Source organism: Tigriopus californicus, chromosome 7 (genome assembly GCF_007210705.1).
Source record: "Tigriopus californicus strain San Diego chromosome 7, Tcal_SD_v2.1, whole genome shotgun sequence".
Taxonomy (NCBI): domain Eukaryota; kingdom Metazoa; phylum Arthropoda; class Copepoda; order Harpacticoida; family Harpacticidae; genus Tigriopus; species Tigriopus californicus.
Window position 1 is genome coordinate 2,822,400 of NC_081446.1, and position 23,959 is coordinate 2,846,358.

Consider the following 23,959-nt stretch of genomic DNA (forward strand, 5'->3'; position numbering starts at 1 on the left):
GATTAGATTAGATTCCTTTGGCCAGCAGCGATTGATAAGTATGCGAAACCCATAACATTTCTGGCCTTCCTTTAGGATCATTGTCTCCTCGCCAGCTCTCTTAAAATCTTCCAAAATCTTTTATTAGAAGGTTCTAGTTGTGTAATTTCGCTTGATATTTTCATTCGGGTTAATCAATTATTGAGACCACCTGTCACGTTAGTTGTGTGGTTTCGATTCGATTGAAGAATTTCTATGCATCAAACTTTTATTCTTCTAATATTTCCATTTAGCAGATGATTGCTAAATAAAATACACTTATTGCATATGATTCTTACAATTCCAGTCACCTCAACTAAGTTTTCATCTATTTAGTTGTTCCAGTACATTTTAATCAAACATATTTAAAGGTAACAAAATATGTGCGAATACATGACATAGAGTTCAAACGATATTCAAGGCTGCCCCTGTTGACTAAGTGTATCACAAGTGATATTGACTAGAATTAGGATATTCAATTAAGAAAACACAATGACGGCCAAGGGCAATAAGGTGTTAGCAAGTCATTGATTGGAAATGACAACTTTACCTCGGAAAAGTCAGGTTCCCAGTAACAATCCGATGTTGAAGGGCTAAATTTCACTCATGAATGGGGTACCCCCACGTGGTTTCGTGAAAGCAATTTTTTAATGCGACAGCACTAACTTTACTCAGTCGCATTTCAAATGTGCGTTCCCGAAACTATCTGATACTCGCAGTAGATGCAACTGGTTACACATCGCATCTCAAAATATTCGCTCACGAAACAAGGGAGAACCTCATTGCTTCCTTGGATTTAGCATTTTGGGGCACACAGATATCGTTTCAAGAATTTTGGAGGGCCATCATAAACTTTGAGAATTGATTGACTTCGGAAGCCAAAGGTTGTAGAGGATGTTGAAGATAATGATGGACCCTTGATCCGAGAATGGGCCCCAAATCGCCATGTGCGAAACTAATTGAATAGACATTCATGTACCATTTGTATATATATTCAATGAGACATGCTTCTTGCAATAAATACATTAAAAAAATGAAGGTAATAAGCAAGGCTGTCTAAATAATGCAGAAAAGAAACGGAAAAAATGCAAAGGGATATGCAAAGATTGCTAATATTTCTAGTTGTTGCGATTACTGACTATATTTCGCAGAAAATGGGCATGAGCAGATAAAGTCCCCGACAATTGCTTTAAGTATTAGAAACCTCGATTACACCTCCCATTCAGTTCATGGATCATGATGATCCTAAGCTCACACTTTCAGAGGTCGACCTCGACCTCTCAGCTCTCTCAATTCCAAGGTTTCGTCGAAGCACTTCTTCAAAAGGTTGACGTGAAATATCTTCTCTACTTTCCCGTTTCTTTTAATGTTGACATTCCCTTCCGACACTTTCTCAACCAACGGACCAATCCAAAGGTCAGTCAGCTTCTTAGCTTGATCCTTTGACACGTTTTGGCGCTTCATATCAACACGATCTCCAACATGGTCTCCAAAACCAATATCTGGTGCCTTCACTTGGTTTGAGTGGTTCTATCCCTTCTCTCTTTTAGAGCTTGCACACAGAGGTTCTCTCGACTCTGTTCTCTAACCAATCCGAATCGAGTGGCAAGAGCATCAGTTCCCCTTGGAGACGACTGAATCGTTCCCAGACGCAAATCCAATGTGAGGCGCGAAGCCTTGCCATATACACCTTCAAACGGAGATCGGCCAATATAATCATGGCTTCGAAGGCGATACCCCATGACGACCCAGTCAATATAATCTGACCAGTTCTTTTGCTCTTCTTCTACTTTAGTTCGTAATATATTGAATCGATTCACTGGATTGCTCTGATGATGATAAGCCGTGGTAAAGGTTTGTTTGATCCCCAGGCTCTGGCAGAATTCTTCAAACTCTAGTGATGCCAGACTTGAATCGCAATCCATTATAATCTCCGTGGCGAGGAATGATTTTTCCAGAAAACCATTTCACTAGTCCTGATGCAGATGTGTCTGGAAGTGCTTCAACTTTCACCCAATTGGTCAGACAGTCGACCAATACCAAGAGGCATTTCTCTTCATTTTTTCCGTCTGGAAAAGGACCCATAAAATCAATGGCCACACGCTCCATCAGTTCCAACAATGAATCGTCCACCGAAACCATAGGTGCCTTTCCCTTACTTGGACCACAATCCTGGTTCAAAAATCACATTTTCTATTTTCTGGTTGAGAAAAAAAGCATTCATGAGCTTTGTCCCAACCCAGGATTTAGGGTCAATTGTAGTGACCGTAGAGGCTTAATGTGCGTTTTGAGAGCACCTTCAAGCCCTCGAGAATCCAGGCTAGTTAATTAATGAAGTCCACCCTCTTCTTTCTCGGGCTCCTTCATTGTTCAATTTGCTGCCCTCAAATATTCGTATGGAGTGGGTACATGTTGATCCAGTAGCAGTATTTAAGTCAGACTTGGGCAAGTTTTTTACTAAAATTCCCGATCAACCTTATATTCAAGGGTTAGCCAGATCAGCCAACTCTAACTCGTTGGTCGATCAAATAATATATATGTAAATAAAAGTTAAGTAAAATGAATAAATTTCTCGTCTTGAACTGCTGAGATTCCAATCCCAGCAGCAGTAAGGAGGTCCACAAAAAAAGAAAAGAATGTTAGAAACCTAGATTACAAAGTTCAATTTACTCTTTTTGATAGAGCCAATAGCCTAATAATGAAGCAACTCAATGACACGGTAAGTTAAAATTCAAAAGCATGTCAAAAAAGAGTGCAAAACCTTTCTCATTATGCACTCTACTCTACTGCATGATTTTAGAAGGCCTTACTTCTTACTTAAAATGCGCCCGCAGCCAAGCCACGCTAGGTTTTCTAAATAAACTTTTAAACCTGATAGGCTTTGAACAGAAGAAGCTTGCCTCATGGCAAAACATTTGCGCTGATGTCTTGATTACAAGTAAGCATTCGATAGGAACATAAGTAAATCTTTCTTTTTCTACTTCAGCCATCTGTAGTTTGTTTTTGAAGGTAGAAGAGACGTAATCTTGAATGGTTGTATTTTCCAAAAAGCAAGATGATTAAACCATTTTTGAAAAAAGTCAATTGAATCCATTTTTTTAAACCATCCTATCAAAGCACAAACAACATTGATAGATCTAGGTGCATCTTCCATAAGGCATAGATTTCTAGACACTGGACGTCGGACGACCGAGCACCAGCTGGGGCCTATGTTATAAAGAGTTTGTCCAATGTCCAATAAGTACTTTTTGTGATCAACGTCATAGATGCCGAAAACCTGGATGTTGGACAACCGATGCTTGGGTTGACTAAATAGTACAATAACCTGTTTGCAATCAAGGCCCAGTAGATCATCCATTGCAGCGTTTAGCTGATGATTTTCCAACATGGAGTGCCCAGAAATCTATGACATTCATCACCAAAAGTAAGTACTGGACATCAGACAAAATGTTTATAACATTGACCCGGCTAAACAGAACAATAAACCGGTTTGTGATCATATCCCAGGAGACCATCCATTGTACTATTTCACCAGCCGAGTGGTCGGTCGTCCGGCATCCAGTGTCTAGAAATCAATAGATCAGGGCAATTTTCCCTCTTCTCTGAAGTTCGCTCATTTTGCTCCAATCTTTAAAGGGGGAGATAAGTCGCTCTTCAGGAATTATAGGCCAATTTCTCTCACTTCGATTATTGTGAAGTGGCTTGAGATGACTTCAAACTTGTAAAATTTCTGGATATTTATGACGTTATTCCTCCTAGCCAGCACGGGTTCCGAGACCATTTTAGCACGGTTACCCAACTGATTGAGCATGTAGAGTAAGTCATTGGCGGACTAGAGAGTTATGAGTCAGTTGATGTAAGCTGGATTCTTGGATACGGTCGTGTCCTCTCCTCTCGCCTCACCCGTCCCATAACAGTGGTCAAAAAGCCTTTTAAAATAGAGCCCTTTTAAATAAACCTCCTCATTCTAAGATCGAAAAAGAGAACTGGTGTCAAGTTTTGAATTTGCTGTTTTATGTGGAATTTTGGACAAAAATGTGTGTCAAGAAGAGTTCGTTATTAGATTCATCGATTTAACAATGTCGATGGAATGCATCATCTCCATTTGAAGGGTCTGTTCTTGGTGCCGTTACCATATTTCTTGAATTGTAACGATGAGGTATATGGGAAATACGCTATACAGCTCTGAAGATTTCTTCCAGGGATTTCAAATCCTACTTACATAAGCTATCATGAAATTCTTTATTTGCTGAGTGCCACTTCAATTACCCAATCGAGACTCTTCAAATCGACTGCCGATGGATCAATATTGCGGCTGTAGAAGAGCCCTAAATGATGGCTCGAGTGTCACAGTTTTGGGTCAGCTAAAACGAGAACTCGACTCGAAGGACTCAAGGACTCGAATTGAACAGTGAAAAAACAGTGAAAAAATGACATGCAAGTGGTTTTCATAAAGAACTGACTAAAGTCCATGAGCCCAATCAATTGAACTTCATTTTACCTCATTATGATGGTTATCTTAGTAACCAAACATGAGCATTTGAAGCGTTGGCATACCAAGGATTCAACCACAAAAAAATTTAAAAAAAATGTTCCCAGTTATATATTTCGTCTTGTACTGAAGGCTCGAATTGGGTGAACATGATTAGAGTTTTTCGTGAATCTCTTAAAAACCGCCAAGTGACTCGAGCCTTTAGAGCCCTAATCTGTGCTATTCAAGTTTGATAGTTGATCTGTGTACTACGCTACGATTGGTCTTAGGCGAACCAACACTTGATCGGACACCGCAACGCCCACACTTGACAATTTCCAACAGGCCCTGAAAGTCAATTTGCTTTGCTTGAGACACAACATAGGTAGATCCTACATGCTTGCAGGTTTGAGTAAGGTCCCCTCGACGAACTCGCATGTACTAAAACGTAAACTACGTTCACACTCCTCGTGCATACGGATATAGATTCTTTGGTTGGAACCCAAATTGGTGGGACGTAGTAGAAGACAATTTGTTTTGACAGGGTTGGGCAAATTGGAATTGGTAGTGAGTGGAATTGCTTGAGAAGCGGATTGGCACTTTTGACTAGCCCTGTTCTTCGCCTTCAAAAAGATGGTGTGCGCTCCGTGAAGTGGAGGAAAATTGATGAGCTGACCTTGGCCTTGGTTCTTACAAATTCAATCTGTACGTCTTATTAGAAAATCTCCAGGTCAAAAAGCTTCTTCGAAGAGGAGCTTGATGAACCGGGAAGAGATGACTAGAGTCAGTCGGCTCATTTTGGCGTTGGTTCGAAGGATCAAATTAGCCAAAGAGAATGCTTGAGATAAGTAGAAAGTCATAATAAGCCAATTAATGCCATTGACAACTTCCAAAGTCCAGAGCGGAGACGTCATCTCCAATCGCCTCAAGCAAGTTTTCTTCTCTATCTTTTTGGCAATACGTTCCCTAAGCTGTCCTGTTCAACCACTTGATAGCTTTTTGCTTTAAATATCCCATCCAAAAATTGCATCATGGCGAAGACTATTTTGAAAAAAGTGAAGATTTCATCTTGTTGGTTGGTTGTGATGCAGTACGAAAGAGTTTGGGAAATAAAATACTATTGTGCACTGCTAGAGTTTTCAAGCTTATCCCAATGAAATTTTGATTAGAGTGCATCAACAAATCACAAGAAATGTAACAGAAAGATATAAATGGGCAATCTGGCACAAAAAGCAAAAACAAAATGTAATAGAAAGAACATCAATTTATACACACACAAAAATGGAATGTGTCATAAGCCAGGAAAAATATGCAAAAATATATAGAAAAATATAATAATACCTTTGCAATATAAAATGCAAATTCTTTTAGTAATAGTGTAAACCTTATGTGCGGGGTAAGGCCTTTGCGAATTTGACAAATAATTATAGTGTGATTTAATTTTACTTGATGTCCTTCAAACTTGGATGTTGAGTTTTGCTGATCTACAACTCGTAAGAAACTATTCTTAACGCTACATAGTCGAAGAATTTGAACAGTTCACCAAAAGTTTCTAGAATTTGAAAATGTTAAAATCGTAAAAATGCAATCACATTTGACGCCAAGCTTGTCAGTCTAGGTTGCTGAAATGTTCCTTAATGAGGCCAGTTTCTAAGTTAATAAGCAAGCATAAATAATTAAGCTAAACTCGATTTGTATATGATTGCTTTGTGCAGATTAAGGGTTTAGTACATTTTGTAAAAGTTGAAATCCGAATCTTGAAGACGAAAAGTTTGCAAATACACTTTATAAACGCAAAATTTCTGAATTTAAAGGCTGGGATACCGATTTGAAAAGTGTTCCACTTTTTCTCATACTATTAGCATCCGATGTGCACAGAAAACCAAATAGGCAAATTTATTGCACATTTGGTCTAGTGCTGAATGAATGAAACTGTAATGCATAAATCGCTGGTGACTTGAACAGGCAAGCACTTTCAATTAAAGACAAGGACATCCAGTGGAGTGTAATATTGATTTCATGAGTTGCAATGCAAATCCTGGAACCCTTCCGTTCGGAAATGTTTTCTCTCTCCACTATTCTTCCTTCTTCCAAACAACTTGAGAAATATCTGCAAGTCATTTCCTGTTCATTTCAATAGCCCGCAATACCCATGCATGCTTAATACATTCTCGTTATTGTTCAAGCTAGCCTTTTACGGATTATCACAGAAACACCAATGGGAAAAACAAATCTGAAAAGAAACACTTAAGAATCTTCTCCATGATTGTGCCAGGCAGACTCCAATGATCTGCTGATTGTCGCTTGGGTTGGAATTTGACTGCCTGGTACTGTATATTTCTATGCCTGAGGACCTTTTCGCATGTTCTACGAGTTCTCAGATCGAGCAAACCATTTGAGAACAGAGATGCCGGATGGATTGGAGAGAGAAAGAGAGAGGAGGTCTCTTGTGTTTCTTCCAGCTACCACTTTGCATCTTGTACCACTATCTACTACCAACACTCTCTTTCGGTCAAAAACCAAAGGCAGCGTGAGAAGCTCGCAATTAAAAAAAAAAGTCAGACATTGGACGAATATCGTAAGATTGCCATCACTTTCAATACTAAATCATGGAGCTGATAAGTTAGTAATATCAGGGATAGTTGAAGCTAAATGGTGTATTGTGCTGAAAACGCTTCGATATTGGTCACTCTGGCGGGGGTTCCTGGAATGTCGTGCGGAGATTTCGACGAACTCGCGCACACAAAATGGTTTGAAGAGGGAGAGAGCGATCAACCGACCGACCAACCAACCAACCGACCAACCCACAGAGTGGTTTGTAACAGACTTGGTTTAGTTGGTAGGTTCTGGCGACGATGGATAGATGGATGGATGGAGTGTGGTGGTCTGGGTTGTTTTGACCAGGTAATTCGAAATTCAATCCACTTGAAAATAGTAGTTGCTCTTCCTAGCATCTGGCAGTCCAAACAGGGCGAGTGAAGTGAGAAGCCAAGAATGTTGTGATCCTTGTGGACCATCTTGTCCGATTTCTCCTGAGCGACATCAAGTGCAAGGCCAAGAGCATGTTGGCCAAATTGAGACGATCTGTCTCATCGGCCTCGTCATCCTCGGAGGCTCAAGGATTGGGGCCGCAGCCTCCGCCAGCATTGCCCAAAAGAAACCCAGAGTTGGGTTTTGGTCGCCGAAAAGCTCCTCCTCCGCCTCCAATCATGGATAAGAGCTCCAAATCCAGAATTGATCTAGTCAGAAGCAATAGTATGGATCGGGGTTACTTCACCCAAAAGGACCTCATGAGCATGAGCCTCATGAAAGAGGACATTGATTTTGAAGAACCCAATGAATCATCGTATTTGAGTGCTTCGACCAATGATGTGTTTGGAATTAGCTGTTCTGGACGCCATTCTCACGTATTGTCACCTACTAAGGAGACTCTCATGGAACACAATTTGAACCATCTCAGAATTGGAGGTGACCCGTCTAATCAAAAGGTAAGAGGAATAAAGAGACACCATATTGTTGAAAAACGCATTTTTCAAGTGAAGATCGTTATACTTCTGCTAGTAAAGACAATGGTCCAATTAGGTTTCTCTTTGTTTCCTTTGAACTTGAGGTTTACCTTTCTCAATGAAACAAACAGTCGGCGGAGTTATTTCGTCACTTCTCTGTGTGAGTGTGAATCATATGACAAAAATGATTTTTTTTGGTCTGCTTCTTCTTCGGCTATAAAATCCACCGCGGCAAATTGTCTGCAATTTTAGATCTCGTCTTCCGCCCGTCAAACGAGCAGAAAGTGAAGATCATTAATCTGGATTGAATTTGCCACGGGTTGAAAAAGCCAGGGAAGATGAATCAGATAATGAATCAAATAATGAATCAGACACTTTTTGACTCAAAAGCAGTCTCTGTTTGGATTGAATCAATTCTATCGGTGAAGTGAGGGTTGAAGAACGATCAAAAAAGTGAGAGAGATTACGCTTGATTCCCTTTGAAAACAAATGTCTGGGATGAATAATTAGTTGTTTAAAGATTGTGAGCCACGTTTTTCTGTATTGAACCACATTCTGATTGTACTATTACAAAAAGCATAGCTGAGCTCTATGACTGATTTTGAACAATTTTTTGAAAACTTGTCCTCACTAGTTCCTAATTGCCCTTATATTGATGTAATCCAGGACAGCAAACTCCAAGTACCTTCAAATCAAGTAGCGGAGTGTTTGTAACCTTTAATGGGGCATTAAAATTAAATTTTATTCCTTCGCACAGATACAAATCTACAAAAGGAAAAAGCAATTTCAAAAGTTGTGATAAATTTTGGAAAGTTCAGAAATGAATGCTTGTGAAAATGTATACAAAAACAAACTCTCCATCCATTGCTAAAAGGCGACACTCGTGTAGTATTTTGGTGGAGGTCATTGGGTACAGAAACGTGTTCTCGTCGAAAAGACGATTATTAGCAAAATAGCAAGCATTTTTTTGACGTTATACATTTGGTTTTTATTTGCATTTAAATGTTAAGGGATTACAAGACGTCAGGTTCTACGTTGGAAAAAAAGTGTCATTTAACTTCCTAGATCTCTAAGTAAAGTCGAGGTTACGACAACTCTTTGACGTACGAAAGGAACCATTTTCAGAGCTAAGTTCTTGAATTTTCAAGAAATACAAATGGACTATTTGATATTAATAGCTACGTTGATTGTATCATCTAACCTCAAAAATGCTGCTAGCTAGCTCCCTTTCGACTAGCTCGATTCCTGAAGCCCCAAAAATAGATACGCGATCCACGAAGTGAAGTTTGAAAACACAAAGCACATCATCCATAAAGTAATGCTCTTCCTTAAGAGTCGACTCTATACAGTAGGAAGCATCCTATTGACGCCGTTTTTGGTCACTCAATTAAGGATTTCTTGGCCCGTCTCATTCCTTTTCTTGTACGCTTGTGTTAAGGCCTGACAAGATCTCTCACACCCATATATTGCATGCACGAACCCATCGGAAGCTTTGGCCATTATTCGTCTCTTTCTCTTCAACACTGCCTTCGTTCAACCAGATCTCGAGTCTTAATTTAACGTGCCAAAAATTTGCATCGACCACGTACTTGGATAGGTCTGATCCTGTTTGATAGGTTTATCTTTTTCATTGTTCCAGAGAGAAGTCGATGAATTAAGAGCTCGTTGCGCCCAAATGGAAAAGACCATGAGATGGTGGAGTGATTGTACCGCCAATTGGCGAGATAAATGGAGCAAAGTCAGATCCGAGAGGAATCGTTACAAAGATGAACTCAAACGAGTTCAATCCAAGATGGAATCTCAAGCACACGAGATTAACAAATTGAAACATGAGCGGGATCAAGCTCGAGCCAATTTGGAGCTCAGTTCCAACGAGCCATCCTCGCCCCAGGGTTCAAATACCTCGTTCCGAATATTCAAGAAACCGAGTTATGTCGGGAACCGTGACCAGGGTTGCCAGACAGAGACAGCTCGAGGGTCAGAAGTGTCCAAAACGGAAGCTCAGTCTCAGACAGAAGGACCCAATCCAGGGCCGTGTTCCATTGATGACATGGACTTTGATCTCACGGTGACCAGTGCCAATTACATGGTCAATGGTCCCAAGAAACCGATCCCTGGAATGAGGGGACCAGAGGTCGAGGTTCTATCGCCGGCCAGTGTTGATTCTGGAGTGCCTCAGAGTCTGGAATCTCAGTCGGAGAAAACGTTCCAAGACGAGGATTGCAACCAGATCTCTCGGTTCCTGAATGATGCCATGACCTTGGCTGGATCCGAACACGCCACCATGCTCAAATTCCGATTGGACGAGGCTCTCAAAACAGTTGACGCTGAACGAAGGTTAGTCTGTATCTGGGTAGTGATTACATCTGATAAACCCCCTACTCACTCCAAAATTGATTGGGAAATGTATGAATGCAACAGAGCCGAGATTTTTTAAAGCGAAGGCGAGAATCTGAAATTGAGAAAAGATCATACTTTTCTCGACTTAAGATTCATTTTTTTTGCCTTAAAAAAATGGGCTCTGGTTCGCGTGGATGGCCGACTGAGTCGATGGATTAAAGCAGGGCTTTTGTGCAATACTGAGCTACAAAAGCGTTTCCGATCAATTGAATGTCTAAAACCATTGTTACTTCCACAGCTCATAAAGTATAATGGCGTTGGAGGCCTGACTGGATTTTCGTTCCCAATGTTTATAAACTGGATATTGGATCGTTCATATTGTTTCTAGCGCTCAAAATTGTGCCTATGTAAGAGATGCTAGCAAGGTTTTGTCGCTATCTTTAATCTAACCTTCGAATGTTAGAACTCCATCTCTTTCAGGTTAGGATTGTTTTATTGTAATCACTTTGATTTGGGCCTTTACGATCAGAATTTGTCACTGATTTTGCTTCGAGTTGTTCTGAAAGTCATGACATTTGCATTTATTATGTGATAGGCTTTCAATGCCTCAAAGTGCAAGCCTCTAAACGAAATAAATCACCCGACGCAATTAACCGAGGCCTTGCATCCAATCTACGTTGATATTCGATGATCAGTAATTTTGCAGATCATCCTTGCAAAGCGCAAAAATTTGCTTTGCAATCACTTTTCAGATCAAAACGCCTTATCTTTTAAATCAGAGTCATACTTTACAAAAGATTGCCATCTACGTAGTTTTCGTTAATCGGAAGCTTTTATGACTCTCTTTTTTCTAACCCAAAACTTCTATTAATAAGACATAATAGTAGGGAACAAACGTCATCATGTAAAACTGTAAATTTACCAATAGCCCAATGGCAAATCTGTCGCACTAAAGAATGATAATAATGAAATTATTCCTTGCAGTAGGAGTTAAATTTGCTTGCAAACCAAATATGTGCACGGTGGTACCCGCAACACTACTCAATGATCGTGATAAATATAGATTAGAAGTAAAGCGTCATGTTCTATAGGATTTGAGAGAACTAATAAACCAATATGAGATATTTTCAAAATGATGGTTGGCAAAAATTGGTCCTTTCATTTTACAGCAACGAAAATCATAGGTAGAAGTCGTGGCATTTGAGTAAACTCCTAATCAGTATTGTCGATACTTATTAGAGATCTTAGCGTCTATTGATGGAACTTGAATTAGAAATTCAAATAGCATTATTTTTAACTTCTATTTATTACGATTTTAAATCTTATTTGAGTTTCTATCGAAAGACACAACGCTATTATGTTTATCATAGTTTGCATCAAATTTGACTTCAAAATGCTCCGGTTTTATTTTCAAGCAATTGCCAAGAAATATCATAAGCTTTTTCTATCCCCTCCAAAATATGAAAATATGCCACTTTTCCGAAGTATGTAGAAAAATCTAAATAATATTACAATATCACTTGAAACTTGCTTCATGTCAATATTTCATAATTGTGATACCATACTTGCAACTAAGAAAATTGCGAATAAGAAAAGCTTTGGCCGAGAAATCCGAAGAACTCGTGCATTGGCAACGAAAATTGGATTCCTTCGAAAAGAAGGTCTATAAACTCCGACAAAGGATCGACGAAATAAAAAATTTTATCTTGAATTTTGACAAAGATGTATTGGCTTTGAATGAAAATGTCTCTAGTACGTAGAAATTGATAATTGCAAAAAGTAACAAATTTGAACTGTCACATGATTTTCTATAACATTTTAGTAACATGATAGGACAAAGCAGCTTTTGGTGTTTTTAGGTAATAATGATAGCCAATTTCACATTTCCTGTGTAAGTTTTAAGCGACAATTTTTACTACAAACAGCTTTTAAAGAAATTCAAAAGAAAATGAAAAATATATTGGTTTGCCATCGAAAAAACGCTTTTACATATACGTCTTGGTACTGACGTGAATTACACATAGGCCATTTCTCGATCTTTTTAGGTGCAAAACGCAACTTTGACATTGCAATAGCGAAGCATCTACTACATAGATGTTTATAAAATTCCATGCGAATCTATAACTAAGAGTACAAATAATATTGATTGATTTCATTTTTGACAGTGATAATTTTTTATGTACTTTATAATGCTTTAATATACTATGTGTAATTACAAATAATTTGCACTCACAACCTGTCCATAGTGAGGAGCTCAAATAAATTATTCAATTACAGGGACAAATCGGAACTGCTCTCAGAGATCGAGTCTTTACATTCTCAAGTCACGGCGGTAGAATCCCAATGTGACGAGCTCCGTATCGCCCGGCAAGAAACTTCGCGGGACTTATTGTTGGCCCGAAATCAAGGCCAAGAACAAATCCGAAGCCTCCAACTCCAATTGGAGGATCAATTGGCCAAGAAGAATAACTTGGATCAAATCATCGGCCACTTAAGAGAAGAAGTAAGCATTCAGATAATTCCGAATCAATCTCACTGAACCATCATCATCATTCATTCCGGGGGCTCTTTTCAGTTGGAGAGGCTGCAATCTGAGAATGCAGAGGAATGGGGACGACGGGAACGACTCCAGACTGAGAAGCAAAATGTGGAGCGAGAAAATCGAAAGTTGCGCATGCAAATCGACGAACTTCGGGAACGAAATCGACGACTAACAGCTCAAACAAATGAGCATGTAAGTTAGTTTTAGGGCAGCGGAACGATACTTCACGATTTCAAGACACTTATAATCGTGTGTTCTAATACCCTTTGAAAGTTAGATTACGTAGATCTTGGATGATATCCTCTTTTTTTTAACCCGTTAGACATCAGGGGAGTTAAACCGGTTACAGGCACAAGTTCAAAGCTCATCCCACGAGTTGGTCGAACTCCGACACGCCCACAATCGAATAAGAAAAGCTCTGGCCGAGAAATCCGAGGAACTCGTACATTGGCAACGAAAATCGGATTCCTTCGAAAAAGAAGTCAAGAAACTCCGACAAAGGATCGAAGAACTGAAAAAGGAGCTGGGACGAGCCGAAGACGAACTCGACTCCGAGGCCAACACCATTAGGTAAGAATGAAATAGTTCGCAAAACTTGCAATAATATCTATAAGTGGGCGTGAATCGTTCGTTCAATGTTGGCTTATTATTTAACGGAAAACCATTGACTGGTGTTCTCCATTTATGTATTTAAAAAAGTGGATTCGAACAAACGACCCACTTCATTGTTTATAAATAGCAGTATTTCCCAAATACTTATTTTTCTAAAAATTATCCGCAAGTAAGTAGATAGTGTAGCCGAGTACTCGAGCCAAGAAATAGTGGGCATGGGTTCATTCTCGCTAGTCAGATATGAAATTTTATTTGAAAGGAGACGTGGGATGTTGGTTAGCGCAGTTTCCTAATCTTAGGAAGGTTTTTGGTTCGATTTGGAATTATTTGGATCATTTTGATCGATTACCCTAGCGCCCCAAAACAAAAAATAAATCGCACCAAATTTTGTTGTAACTTCTCGAGGCTTAAATATTCAAATATCAATCGCAACCTTTAAACACTTTTCTTGCCATGATAGTAATAATCCACTTAACTTAAGAATAAGCATCACTAACCCGTAATTCAGACATGTCTCTCAAATTTCACATATGCCGATTTCTTTCTAAACAGGAGGCTACAAAGATCCAATGAAGAGCTACTGGGTCAAGCGGAGGGATACCAAGTTCAAATCGAGCATCTCACCTCACGATTGCGAGCTCTCCCGCAAAACCAGATCTTGCCATTTCGTCGTCCAAGCCGACTGTTCCCTAACCATCTGCCGGATCCAATGATCAATGCAGAAGTGGAAAGTACGTTCTCATCGTCCGAAGAGAGCCTACCCATTTTTGACGAGGATGAGGACGACGATCTGGATCTGGATCCAGTCGATGAGGCGTTAGTCAGTCATGAAATCGAAACGGATGTTTAATGTGAAATAAAGAATGATTTATCGCAGACAATTCGGAAACCACGTGACCGGAATCAAGACTCCACGGCCATCAGCTCGTCGTAATTGGGTCCGTCCCTCGATCATGGTCCAATTTTTGGCCTTGGCTTGGTATTTTTGGGCAGTATCCCTGGGGAATCCTGCCGGTCCCTATCGAAAAATATCAAATGTTTTTGAATGTCTCCTTGGAGAGCAATATTCGCAATTGTTACTTTTCCGTTGATCAGAACCATGTGGTTTCCCAAAACGCCCAGCGTAGGATACCACGCCCTTGGCTCCATCAAGTCTGGCAATGAGACCCATCGAGGTTCATCTTCATTTAGGATCAACATCTCCACTGACCTCACAGGAGCATGGAAATAGTCCATTCCCCCGGCCACAAGCACCACTGGCGTGTCAAACTAAAAGGAACAAAACCTATTGGATTACTTCACTCTCTTTCCATGAAGTTATCCATGAATGGTAAAGTTACCGCGTAATTCGTGGCAGTGCACGCATGGGTCGCTCTTCCGACTTTCATGAGAGGATACATTTCCCAATCTTTGCCCGATCGCATCAGTCTCATGGTCTTCTTGAGCCCCGTTCGCACAGCTCTCATTGTCCAACCTCCGGCCACGATGATTTGACCGTCCGTCGAGGTCACGGCGCAGTGTCCCCAAACCGGATGAGGCAAGCTTGGTCCAGTTTCCCACGCGTAAGATTTCACATTGAGGATCTAGTTTTAGAGGGAAGAATGCTTGGCTACAACTATTGCATGTAGGTATATTGATGAGCTGCAGGATTGTAGTTAGTTTGTGTATGGTGGGAGTGAAAAGAGGGGTGATTTGCACTTACAGGTCCTTTTTTCGTACCTTTAGTATTCGCAACCATAAAAAGACGGTGTTCACTCAAAACGTTTGCTTTTTGAATATTCAAGTATCTTTTAAAAACCTTTTCTAAGTAAAACGTCAGTTAAGCAAGGTATCTCTGTAAATAAGATACAAACGTTGGCGCAAAAGTAAAATATACAGGGTATTTTTTCCGATTGACAATTTGTCTTAATCAGTTTTGTGATAAGAAAACTTGTACACTGATTTATTCAATAAACTGTTATCACCTCAACACCCAAAAAAGTGTCATGTTGACAAAACCAGCAACTTACTGCCGTATAATTGAACTCTCATGGGCCTTTGCGATTTGTTTGTTTTATATGTAGTTTTTACCTTGTAACTTTTGAGTGTCCAAATACTGTACCAATAAAATACCTGGACTTTTGGAGACTTCCGTTTCTCGTTGTCCATGCCTCCCATGAAGTAGACGTGTTCGTTCAAAGCGGCTGCGGCCCCATATCCCAAAGGAACCCGCAGACCCGGGATTTCTACCCAATGGTTGCTGCTTTTACTATAGCTCCAGCACGAACGCCCAATTTTATTCACGACCACGCTTCTACCGCCGCACAAAATGACTTGATTTTTCGCCAATGCAACCATGTGACCTTTCAAACCAAGAGGTAAAATGGCTGGGTATCCATCAGGCAAGAGACATGGACCCAATCGGGTATATATCTCTGTTGAGTCATGACCTTCTTCGTCATAGCCGCCAATGAGCATAAACAAATGCTCCTCCAAAGCTGGACTCTCCTTTCTCGGCCTCCCTAAAAACATTAAAACTGAGAGATGAGAAAGGAAAAGCAAGAATGAAAATGTGATTCGACCTAATGTCAATGTAAGTGGAGCTGCATTTTGAACGCCAAAACTGCTCCCCATGTAAACATGAGCAAAAAGAAAAGATGTTTATATTTTTCACTGATTGCTTTGTTTTCATTCAATTCTTGACATTATTGCAAAATCATGTCAAGAGTAATTTAAGTCACAAATATTTTTTTAATAGGACAATGGTCGTAGCTATAAGTTTGTGGTCTAAAAGATATTAAAATTTCTAGGGGACAACTTGAAGTAAAGTAAAGTAACGGAAAATGAAATGCGACACCCTGATTTTGTATATTTTGTGCAAAGAGTACATCGACAAACATAGAGTCAACTTGTACCGGGCATAGACTGATTTTGTCATGTATTTCAATTTGCTTGCTTGTTGGAGCAAACAGTATACTGATATTGAGCCAAGATATTAGTGCAGAGATAGAACTGCACCAAAACAACAACATTTTTTTGAGTTGTATAACCCAACTTAACTTGATAGTTCAAATTCAATGCGATCACGGTGCAAGTTGGCCGTGATGTTTGTCTAACTTCTCCCTCCATAAAATGCCCTAAATCAGGGTGCCGCACTACATTTTTCCTCAAATTTCCTTTTCTTCACTTGCCAGGTATAAATCGTCAAATTACCTGGTTTTACTTCCAACTTTTGTGTGCGGTCCAAAAAAACGACTTCGGTGGAATCCTCCTTAACGTTGTCCTCAATAGAGGACGGGAATCCTGTCGTGAATTTTACCACCATTATGAGGACGAGGAGCAAGGTGAAAAAAACCATGAGGCCAAACAGGCTCCATATCAGGCATTGACGCCTCTTTGCTGGCGTACTCCAAATGTCTTGACATTTTCCCTTGCAGCTCTTCTTCTGCGGCACTTTTGAGCTCACGTGAGAGGCCTTCGAAGAAACGCTACTCCTCCTACTTGGAACAGTAGAAATGGGTGGGGGTTGCGGGGCTTGATAGGTCTTCCGACTTAGAGGACGAGAACGGTTCGAGTATTGACTACCTCTCGACTAATGCAAGTGTAAATTACATGGTCATAACTGATTCCAAATCAATCAGAAACTTCAAAGACAAGTGGGGTTTTACGAGACGGCTTTCTGAACTAACTATTACTGTGGTTAAGGAGTAACAAGTAGCGGTTTTGGGCGGTTAATTTACACTTGATCTTTCTAATAGAGCTGCATTTGATCTTGAATGCTCAGAATAGAGGTCGTTTAAAACAGCCGCTACGACCTCTTTCACATCTGATCGGGGGATGGTGGCATTGTCCTCATAAACGCGATCAACCTCGATTTGGCTCACAATGTCGTCCTCTAATTGGCTACCTTTCGTACTTGACATTTTACTATTTGTCGATGGGTTAACTTCGGGATTTCCACCCCAAGAGAAAGAAAAGAAGCACAATCGAATCACTTCAACAAGAGACACCCGAGTCGACCGAAGTGCCACTAACTTGAAACACAAAAACTACTGAAAAATGAAAGTTGCTCGGAGGAGACAGAACCTGATCCATTGTCATTGTTTATATTATTCTCCAACGACATTGACTCGCGACAAGTCTCAGTGAAAGATGAATCGCCATTCATACTCTACGGACATGAGGGTCCTGCCAAAAAATCTAGAGGTCACCGGGTAGCCCTCTTCAGAATCTCTAGATTCATTAGTTACTTCAGTGGGTTATTTCAAAGTGTCACATTCTCTATGGACTGAATAAGTGAAGCAAGACATTGAAATATCAAAGCTTGATAACACGTTTGCATTTAAAGAGAATCATAAAAAAGTAGTGCGGGAATCAAAAATAGCCCTATTGCCTCTATCAGTACCATTTATGAAAGCAATTTTCAACATTATAATGAGCCTAAACAAGGCAACTATGAAACTCTAAAGCTCCTGTGCATAACAGCCAGGCCCGAAGAGTTTAAAACAAAGAAACTCTTTGTCATCACGATAGCTTTTGATGCGGACACATTTAAACATGAACTAATAAAATATACACAAAAATGATAGATGTTACTTGTTTAGATCGTGGCACGTAAATACGCTTAAAACGACATCTGACATAGCTCAAAGAACCATTATTTCAATGATCAATATGGTGGCATTATAATACCAGTTGATTTTCTTCTTTTACCGACTTCCTTACCGCTACTTAGAATGGGAACACCAGCATTTCAAGGCGGAAAAAGGTTTTAGTTTTACTCCAATTTACAGTACAATACTCGGTCACTTCAATCTAAAATTAGTTTAATTTTAAAATTGTCAAAATCGATTTCACTTTTTTGAAAAATCAAGCCTAAAAAACTGATTTGCTGAGTTCGGTTTTACTTTTTTCCTTGTTTTGAAAGTGTTCGAAAACGCTCTTCAATAGCATTCAATCAAATGTTTGAAGGTTCCCAGAGGTCGGTGGTTCGAATCCCGCCTGTGGAGAAACTCTTCTGGGACTATACAATGTTTATGGGACTGTACAGTGTTCAGAGAAGGGATGAAAGTATCTGATATTGTACGTATTCAAAAGCATTGTCCCAACACATGATTTAGGGTCAATTCTAGTGACCGTAGAGGCTTACTGTGCATTTTGAGAGCACCTTCAAGCCCTCGAGAATCCAAACTAGTTCGAACAATTAATTCCACTTCTCTTCTTTCTCGGGCTCCTTCATTGTTCAATTTGCTGCCCTCAAATTTTCGTAGGTCTTATGTAGGCGTTGATCCAGTAGCAGGATTTAAGTCAGACTTGGACAAGTTTTTGACAAAAAATCCACATCAACCCTCCATTAAAGGACTGCCTCGGTCTGCCAACTCGCACTCGTTAATAGACCAAATAGCATATGAAGATTAAAAGGTAATAAATAGACGATTTATAACCTTCCGTTAAATAGTACTGGTGAAACAAAAAAAAGAAATCTTGTTTGATGGTCCATGAAAACTCGTTTAAATTTATGAAGCATTACTGAGCGCACAAACAGAGAAGAAGAAGGAGAAAAAGAAGAAGAAGAAGCAACAATCAGCAAGTCCAACAAACACTAGAGGTCCCTGGTGGCTAAAATGTGCGAAAGCTCAGTAATGAAAAAAACCCGATTCCTTCTTCGCCATCCGGGGAAAGTTTGACCTCTAGGCCGAGTAAATAGCCCGTGAATGGGGGCCAGTACGTCTAGATATTGATTGAGAGATCTCAGGGTTCATTCCAGTGACCTTATTTTCGGTCCTATTGAGCTTGAAGCGCCCTTAGATCGATCTCAAAGGCTCAGCTCAGGATCCATGTCAACTCTAATATGAAGACAATCCTGGCCTCAGTCAACTATAGTGAACCCCTAGGCTCTGACCTCATCGTATAAATTCATTGGCCTTGTTCGGGTGTGACCTGTTTGGGCGTTTTACCGCAATCAATATCCTTTCTAATAAGTCAATGATTTCACCAAAAATGGACTGTATTTTCTTAATCCCAAAAAACCACGTTGTATATTTTTTGATCAGTTGCCGGATGTTGTTCTCAAAAGTCGCAACAACAACATTCCGCTTACATCATTCAGGGTCATCAGTTTTCGTCTCTTCATTCTCCTCCCCTTGCTCTTTTGAACCATCATCCGGGGATATCACATCGTTAGCCTTTTCAAGAAGGCACAACTTCGTTATTGGTCTCGTTTTTCTTCCAGTTGGCGTGTCCATTGATACTGCTCGGACCATTCCATCGCTTCCTGGGTGTATTTCCATCACTTGGCCTACAAGCCATTCCCCACGGGGAGCAAGGGATCCACAATTAAAACCTTGTCTCCAATTTTGAGATTTCGCATCTCGGTTCTCCATTTCGGTCTTGCAATAAGTGTAGGAAGGTATTCATGGATCCATCGATTCCAAATCGTACCAATGAGCCCTTCAACATACTCAAAATGTTTTCGGGGATTTTTTGACTCAAAATTACCACAAGGGATGAGGCGATTGGGTCTTTGGAGCAAAAAATGATTTGGGGTTAGAGCAGCTGGGTCTTCCAGGTTGTTTAGATTCGTAAGTGAGTGGACTCGAGTTCAAAAAACCCTGTCACTTCTGCGAATACAAGTCGCAATTCTTCAGAACGTAAATGACGGATACACTTATTCTCGGTTTCTAGGACTGCTCCCATTGCTCTCTTGATGGATTTGATTAGAGCTTCGTGGGCTCCTCCCCAATGTGGGGCCGCCGGAGGTTGAAATTTCCAAACGAGTCCAATTCTGTTTTTAAGTGTCTTTGAAGCTGCAACGAAATTCGTTCCGTTGTCGGAGTACACGGATAAAGGACGTCCCTGCAGATTCTCAAAAATTCCGAAATGACTCCAAAAAAATCATCTTCACTCATTCCACGCAAGATCTCGAGATGCACAGCTCGGTTTGTAGGCAGGCCAATAGAAGACCCCAACGTTTTTCAGTTTTGTTTCTGGAGATTAGAACCACATAAGGTCCAAAACAATCAACGGAGATTCGACTAAATGGCGGAGCGTGGATCTCGAACCGTTCAGTTGGCAAATCTGCCATGATCTGATCTAAAGGTCGAGCATCCCGTTTTCGACAAAACGAGCATCTGGTCTTGGTTCTTTTCACGGCCTCTCGTCCACGTAGGACATGGTAGTGTTGGCGCAAGATCGAAAGGACGTGGTTTGTTCCACCATGATTTCCTTCGAAATGGATTTTGTTCAGGAAAAGGTGGGTCAGAGGATGTGAGGGTTCCAGCACCACGGGATGCCGGAGGTCATAGGGAGCCTTTGCACGATCGATTCGTCCACCCACTCGAATGAGGCCACTAGGGTCGATAGTGGGGTTTAGTCCGGCTAATCGCGATGTTTCTTTCAATTTACGACCCGTACTAAGTGCATCTAACTCCTCTCCAAACGATTCCTTTTGAGCTTGTTTGATGATTTCATGTCCCTTCAATTCAGCGTCTCCAGATTCTTTTCTGAACTTAGCGATGGCATCCTCGAAAGTGGTTAGTTCATCATACCAAGAAAGATCGGCTCTGGTTGTCTTGACCTGATTCACCTTGGTCTCTGTCGGAAACAATTGGAGGTTTTTCTTGATGTCTTCGTAATATTTTGGCACTCGAATGTCTTCTGGCCACTCTGTCTCTGGCTTTGTTAAGAAGTTTGGTCCCTCCATCCACTTCTCGGGTAATCGGGTTCTCTTGGTTAACTGTTGATCGAGTGGCTTGGTCGGCTGGGTTACACTTTCCCGGGACATGTCTCCACTCCGACGGTGTTGTTAGGTTTTGAATTTCCCAATCCTATTTACTGACGAAGGCTTGTAGAAAGATGCAGTACCTCGGAGCCATCCACGAACTGCGGACGAATCAGTCCAAAACACTCTGGTATGAATGATCTTTTCAGAACTTGCTCCACCTTTTTTGCCACTCTACTGCCCAGAACCGCTGAATTAAGTTCCAATTTTGCTACAGAGATGGGTTGATTGGCGCTACTCTGGTGCGCGCCATGACGATTCTTGTTTCTACCCGACCGCATTGATCGATAACCTCAAATACACCACAGCAGCAAATGCTTCATTGCTGGCATCACAAAAGACATGCATTTGAACATCCTTTGCCCAGTTGGGGCGAAGCACCTCGGATCTGGATCTCCTTCAAGTTGTTAATTATCTTTAACCATTTTTCCCACCATGTACGATCCTCCATGGACAATAAACTGTCCAGTCTTTTTCCGTTTTTACGAGATTTTGCATTCCAATTTTACCCTTAACGGTGAGCGGAGCGGCGAGTCCCAATGGATCGAAATATTCGGACATTTAGGCAAGCGTTGGTACCAGCAAACAAACTTGCCTGCCAATGCCAGTGATGCAAAATTGCGTTTCAAACTGGTTTTAACAAAGCTACCTTTCCTCATATAGCAATGCGAAAGTTGGGTCAGCTTCTCAAAAACGTGTTTGAAGCCCCAAACTTGCATCCCTGACACTGGTACCAGCAAACAAACGAACCTGCCAGAGCTTGCCTAAACGTCCCCATTCCAGACAATTGGCTAAGTAATCCCCGTCTTGAAAATGTCACCGAAAATCCTCGAATTTCTCTAGGGCGAATGACAGGCCATCCCTTGATGTTTTCCACACCATTCCCAATATATTTCCGTCTTCGAGACCCAAATCCAGAGTTTTTTCTTGCGTTTGATCCGCGATATCTCCGCAAGCCTTCATGACACCAACCTCATTTGACAACCATTTTGTTAGATAAAAATGCCCTCTTTCAAAGTGTTTCTGACTCGAATTCCCCATTCAATCGCTTCTTCCACCGTAGAGTAGCTGTCCAAGTAGTCGTCCATGTAAAAATTTGACTTCACCAGTCTCAGCAAGTCTGGTGATCCAAACTCCTCCGCAGTTCGATGAAGAACATGAATGGCTTGGCATGGGGATGGCGCGTCCCAATATACCACCCCCTGCATCTCATAAAAGTTCAGGCGGTCCACCCGGCTCCGTTTCCCACAAGAACCGATGGTATCTGGCGTCCATTTTTATCCATCTTAATTCGGCTGTACATTGCCTCAATGTCCGCGGTCATGGCCACCTCAAACTCGCGGAAGCGGAAGAAGTAACTCCTGGAGGTCTGTCTGAAGAGCGGGGCGGTGTATAGACAGTCATTCAGAGGAGTCCACGATACGATACAGCTGAATCGAAAACTACCCTCAATTTCTGGATCTTGGACTTTTTATAAACACCGTGGTGAGGTAACCAACGTTGATGTGGGTGATTGATTTCCGTTTCTGATTCTACCTTCTTTGCATATCCATGATTAAGATAGACTTCTATCGCCCTTTGATAATCTCCCTCAATGCTGGGTCATTTTTCATTTTTCTCTGAAGGGTCTTTAAACTCTCTTCTCTGCAATGTCCGGATCGTTTTTCAGCGTCGTAAGTCCGATTCTTCCAAGGTAAACTAGATTCATATCCTGCTTCAATCTCTCTCTGAATGAGACCACTAGAATTGGACCTTAAACTTGGTTTGGGAGAAGTCTCATCGATGCTTTTGAAAACGTCCTCTATCAGATAAGTCTCGTACTGTCTCTGAGTATTGAATTGTTGCACTTTTCTGGTATCTTCCAAAACAAGAGCTTTCTCTGTTCTTTGACATTCCTGGCCAAGTTGTCTTTTGAAACATTTTTGGACCTGCTCGCAACTCTTTTTAAACGATTCATTCCCTACGCTTTGCAATTTTGAAGAGCATTCCGGCTTTAGGGACATACATATTATACATCGAGATAGCAAGGTTAGAGCAAAGTTCCTCGAAGACTTAGTTTATCTTGTCTAGGGCTACATCTATGGATAATTCCGGTTTCAGAATTGAAATCAAGCTCAATTCTTCTAGTATTTCTACAAATAGAGACCAATGTTCTTCTTCGAACATAAACTTGGCCTGCCGACATTTTGGAAGGTCTTAATTAAGAGCACGACGGCTTTTGAGTAATGGCCGATCCTATCCCAAGAACATGAGAGAACACAAGATGTCGCATGGACACACTAGACTAAATCAAGATCATTGAATAAGCCCAATCATCGGACACTATTTGCTCCGGTGGCTGCACAGACATCCTGGGAAAAATTGTACAAAGTAGCATTCTTCTCAAGCTTCTCCTTCGACTCTGACGTCAATTTGGCAATGGGACTGCGACTACAATGCACCAAACTGGACTAACTTCTCACTCTAATATGTTAGCCGGAAAATTGAAATTCCCGTACACGAAAATTTCGAGCCATCTACTGGATTAATGTTGAAGGATCGAGCAAATGGAACAATAGGGGTTTTGTTTTTTTTGGTTAGGTCTTTCACGGGCTTTTCTAACCGCTACAAGGAATGCAATCCACAGTACTATCAAAACGAAAGGTTATAGTTCGTCTATTTATTCATCTACCTTTCAATCTTTATATGATATTTCGTCTACCAAAAAGTTC

The 23,959-nt window shown here is 40.8% G+C and overlaps 2 protein-coding genes and 1 long non-coding RNA gene across 6 annotated transcripts; 2 read left to right on the plus strand and 1 right to left on the minus strand.

Moving 5' to 3' along the window:
• The first annotated feature begins 1,068 nt into the window (after positions 1-1,068).
• LOC131883993 (uncharacterized) lies at positions 1,069-1,860 on the plus strand. The gene is made up of 2 exons (XR_009373673.1): positions 1,069-1,434; positions 1,569-1,860. It is a non-coding gene; the product is annotated as an uncharacterized LOC131883993 (long non-coding RNA).
• A 5,158-nt stretch (positions 1,861-7,018) lies between these two features.
• LOC131883986 (coiled-coil domain-containing protein 102A-like) lies at positions 7,019-14,370 on the plus strand. Its single transcript, XM_059231602.1, has 6 exons — positions 7,019-7,977; positions 9,635-10,332; positions 12,613-12,838; positions 12,911-13,069; positions 13,200-13,447; positions 14,042-14,370. The coding sequence occupies exons 1-6, from the start codon at positions 7,552-7,554 to the stop codon at positions 14,337-14,339; spliced, it is 2,055 nt and encodes a 684-aa protein (XP_059087585.1). The 5' UTR covers positions 7,019-7,551; the 3' UTR covers positions 14,340-14,370.
• Positions 14,318-17,904, minus strand: LOC131883987 (kelch domain-containing protein 8B-like). Of its 4 annotated transcripts, none has more exons than XM_059231604.1 (6): positions 17,209-17,904; positions 16,682-17,060; positions 15,602-15,990; positions 14,830-15,072; positions 14,588-14,758; positions 14,318-14,507 (listed from the first exon to the last, which is right to left on the minus strand). In XM_059231604.1, the coding sequence occupies exons 1-6, from the start codon at positions 17,389-17,391 to the stop codon at positions 14,358-14,360; spliced, it is 1,515 nt and encodes a 504-aa protein (XP_059087587.1). In that variant the 5' UTR covers positions 17,392-17,904; the 3' UTR covers positions 14,318-14,357. The 4 variants fall into 4 exon arrangements, with proteins under 4 accessions (XP_059087587.1, XP_059087586.1, XP_059087589.1 ...); XM_059231603.1 differs by having other exon boundaries at positions 14,570-14,758; positions 17,209-17,900; XM_059231606.1 differs by having other exon boundaries at positions 14,570-14,758; positions 16,682-17,002; positions 17,385-17,896.
• Between the last annotated feature and the right edge of the window lie 6,055 nt (positions 17,905-23,959).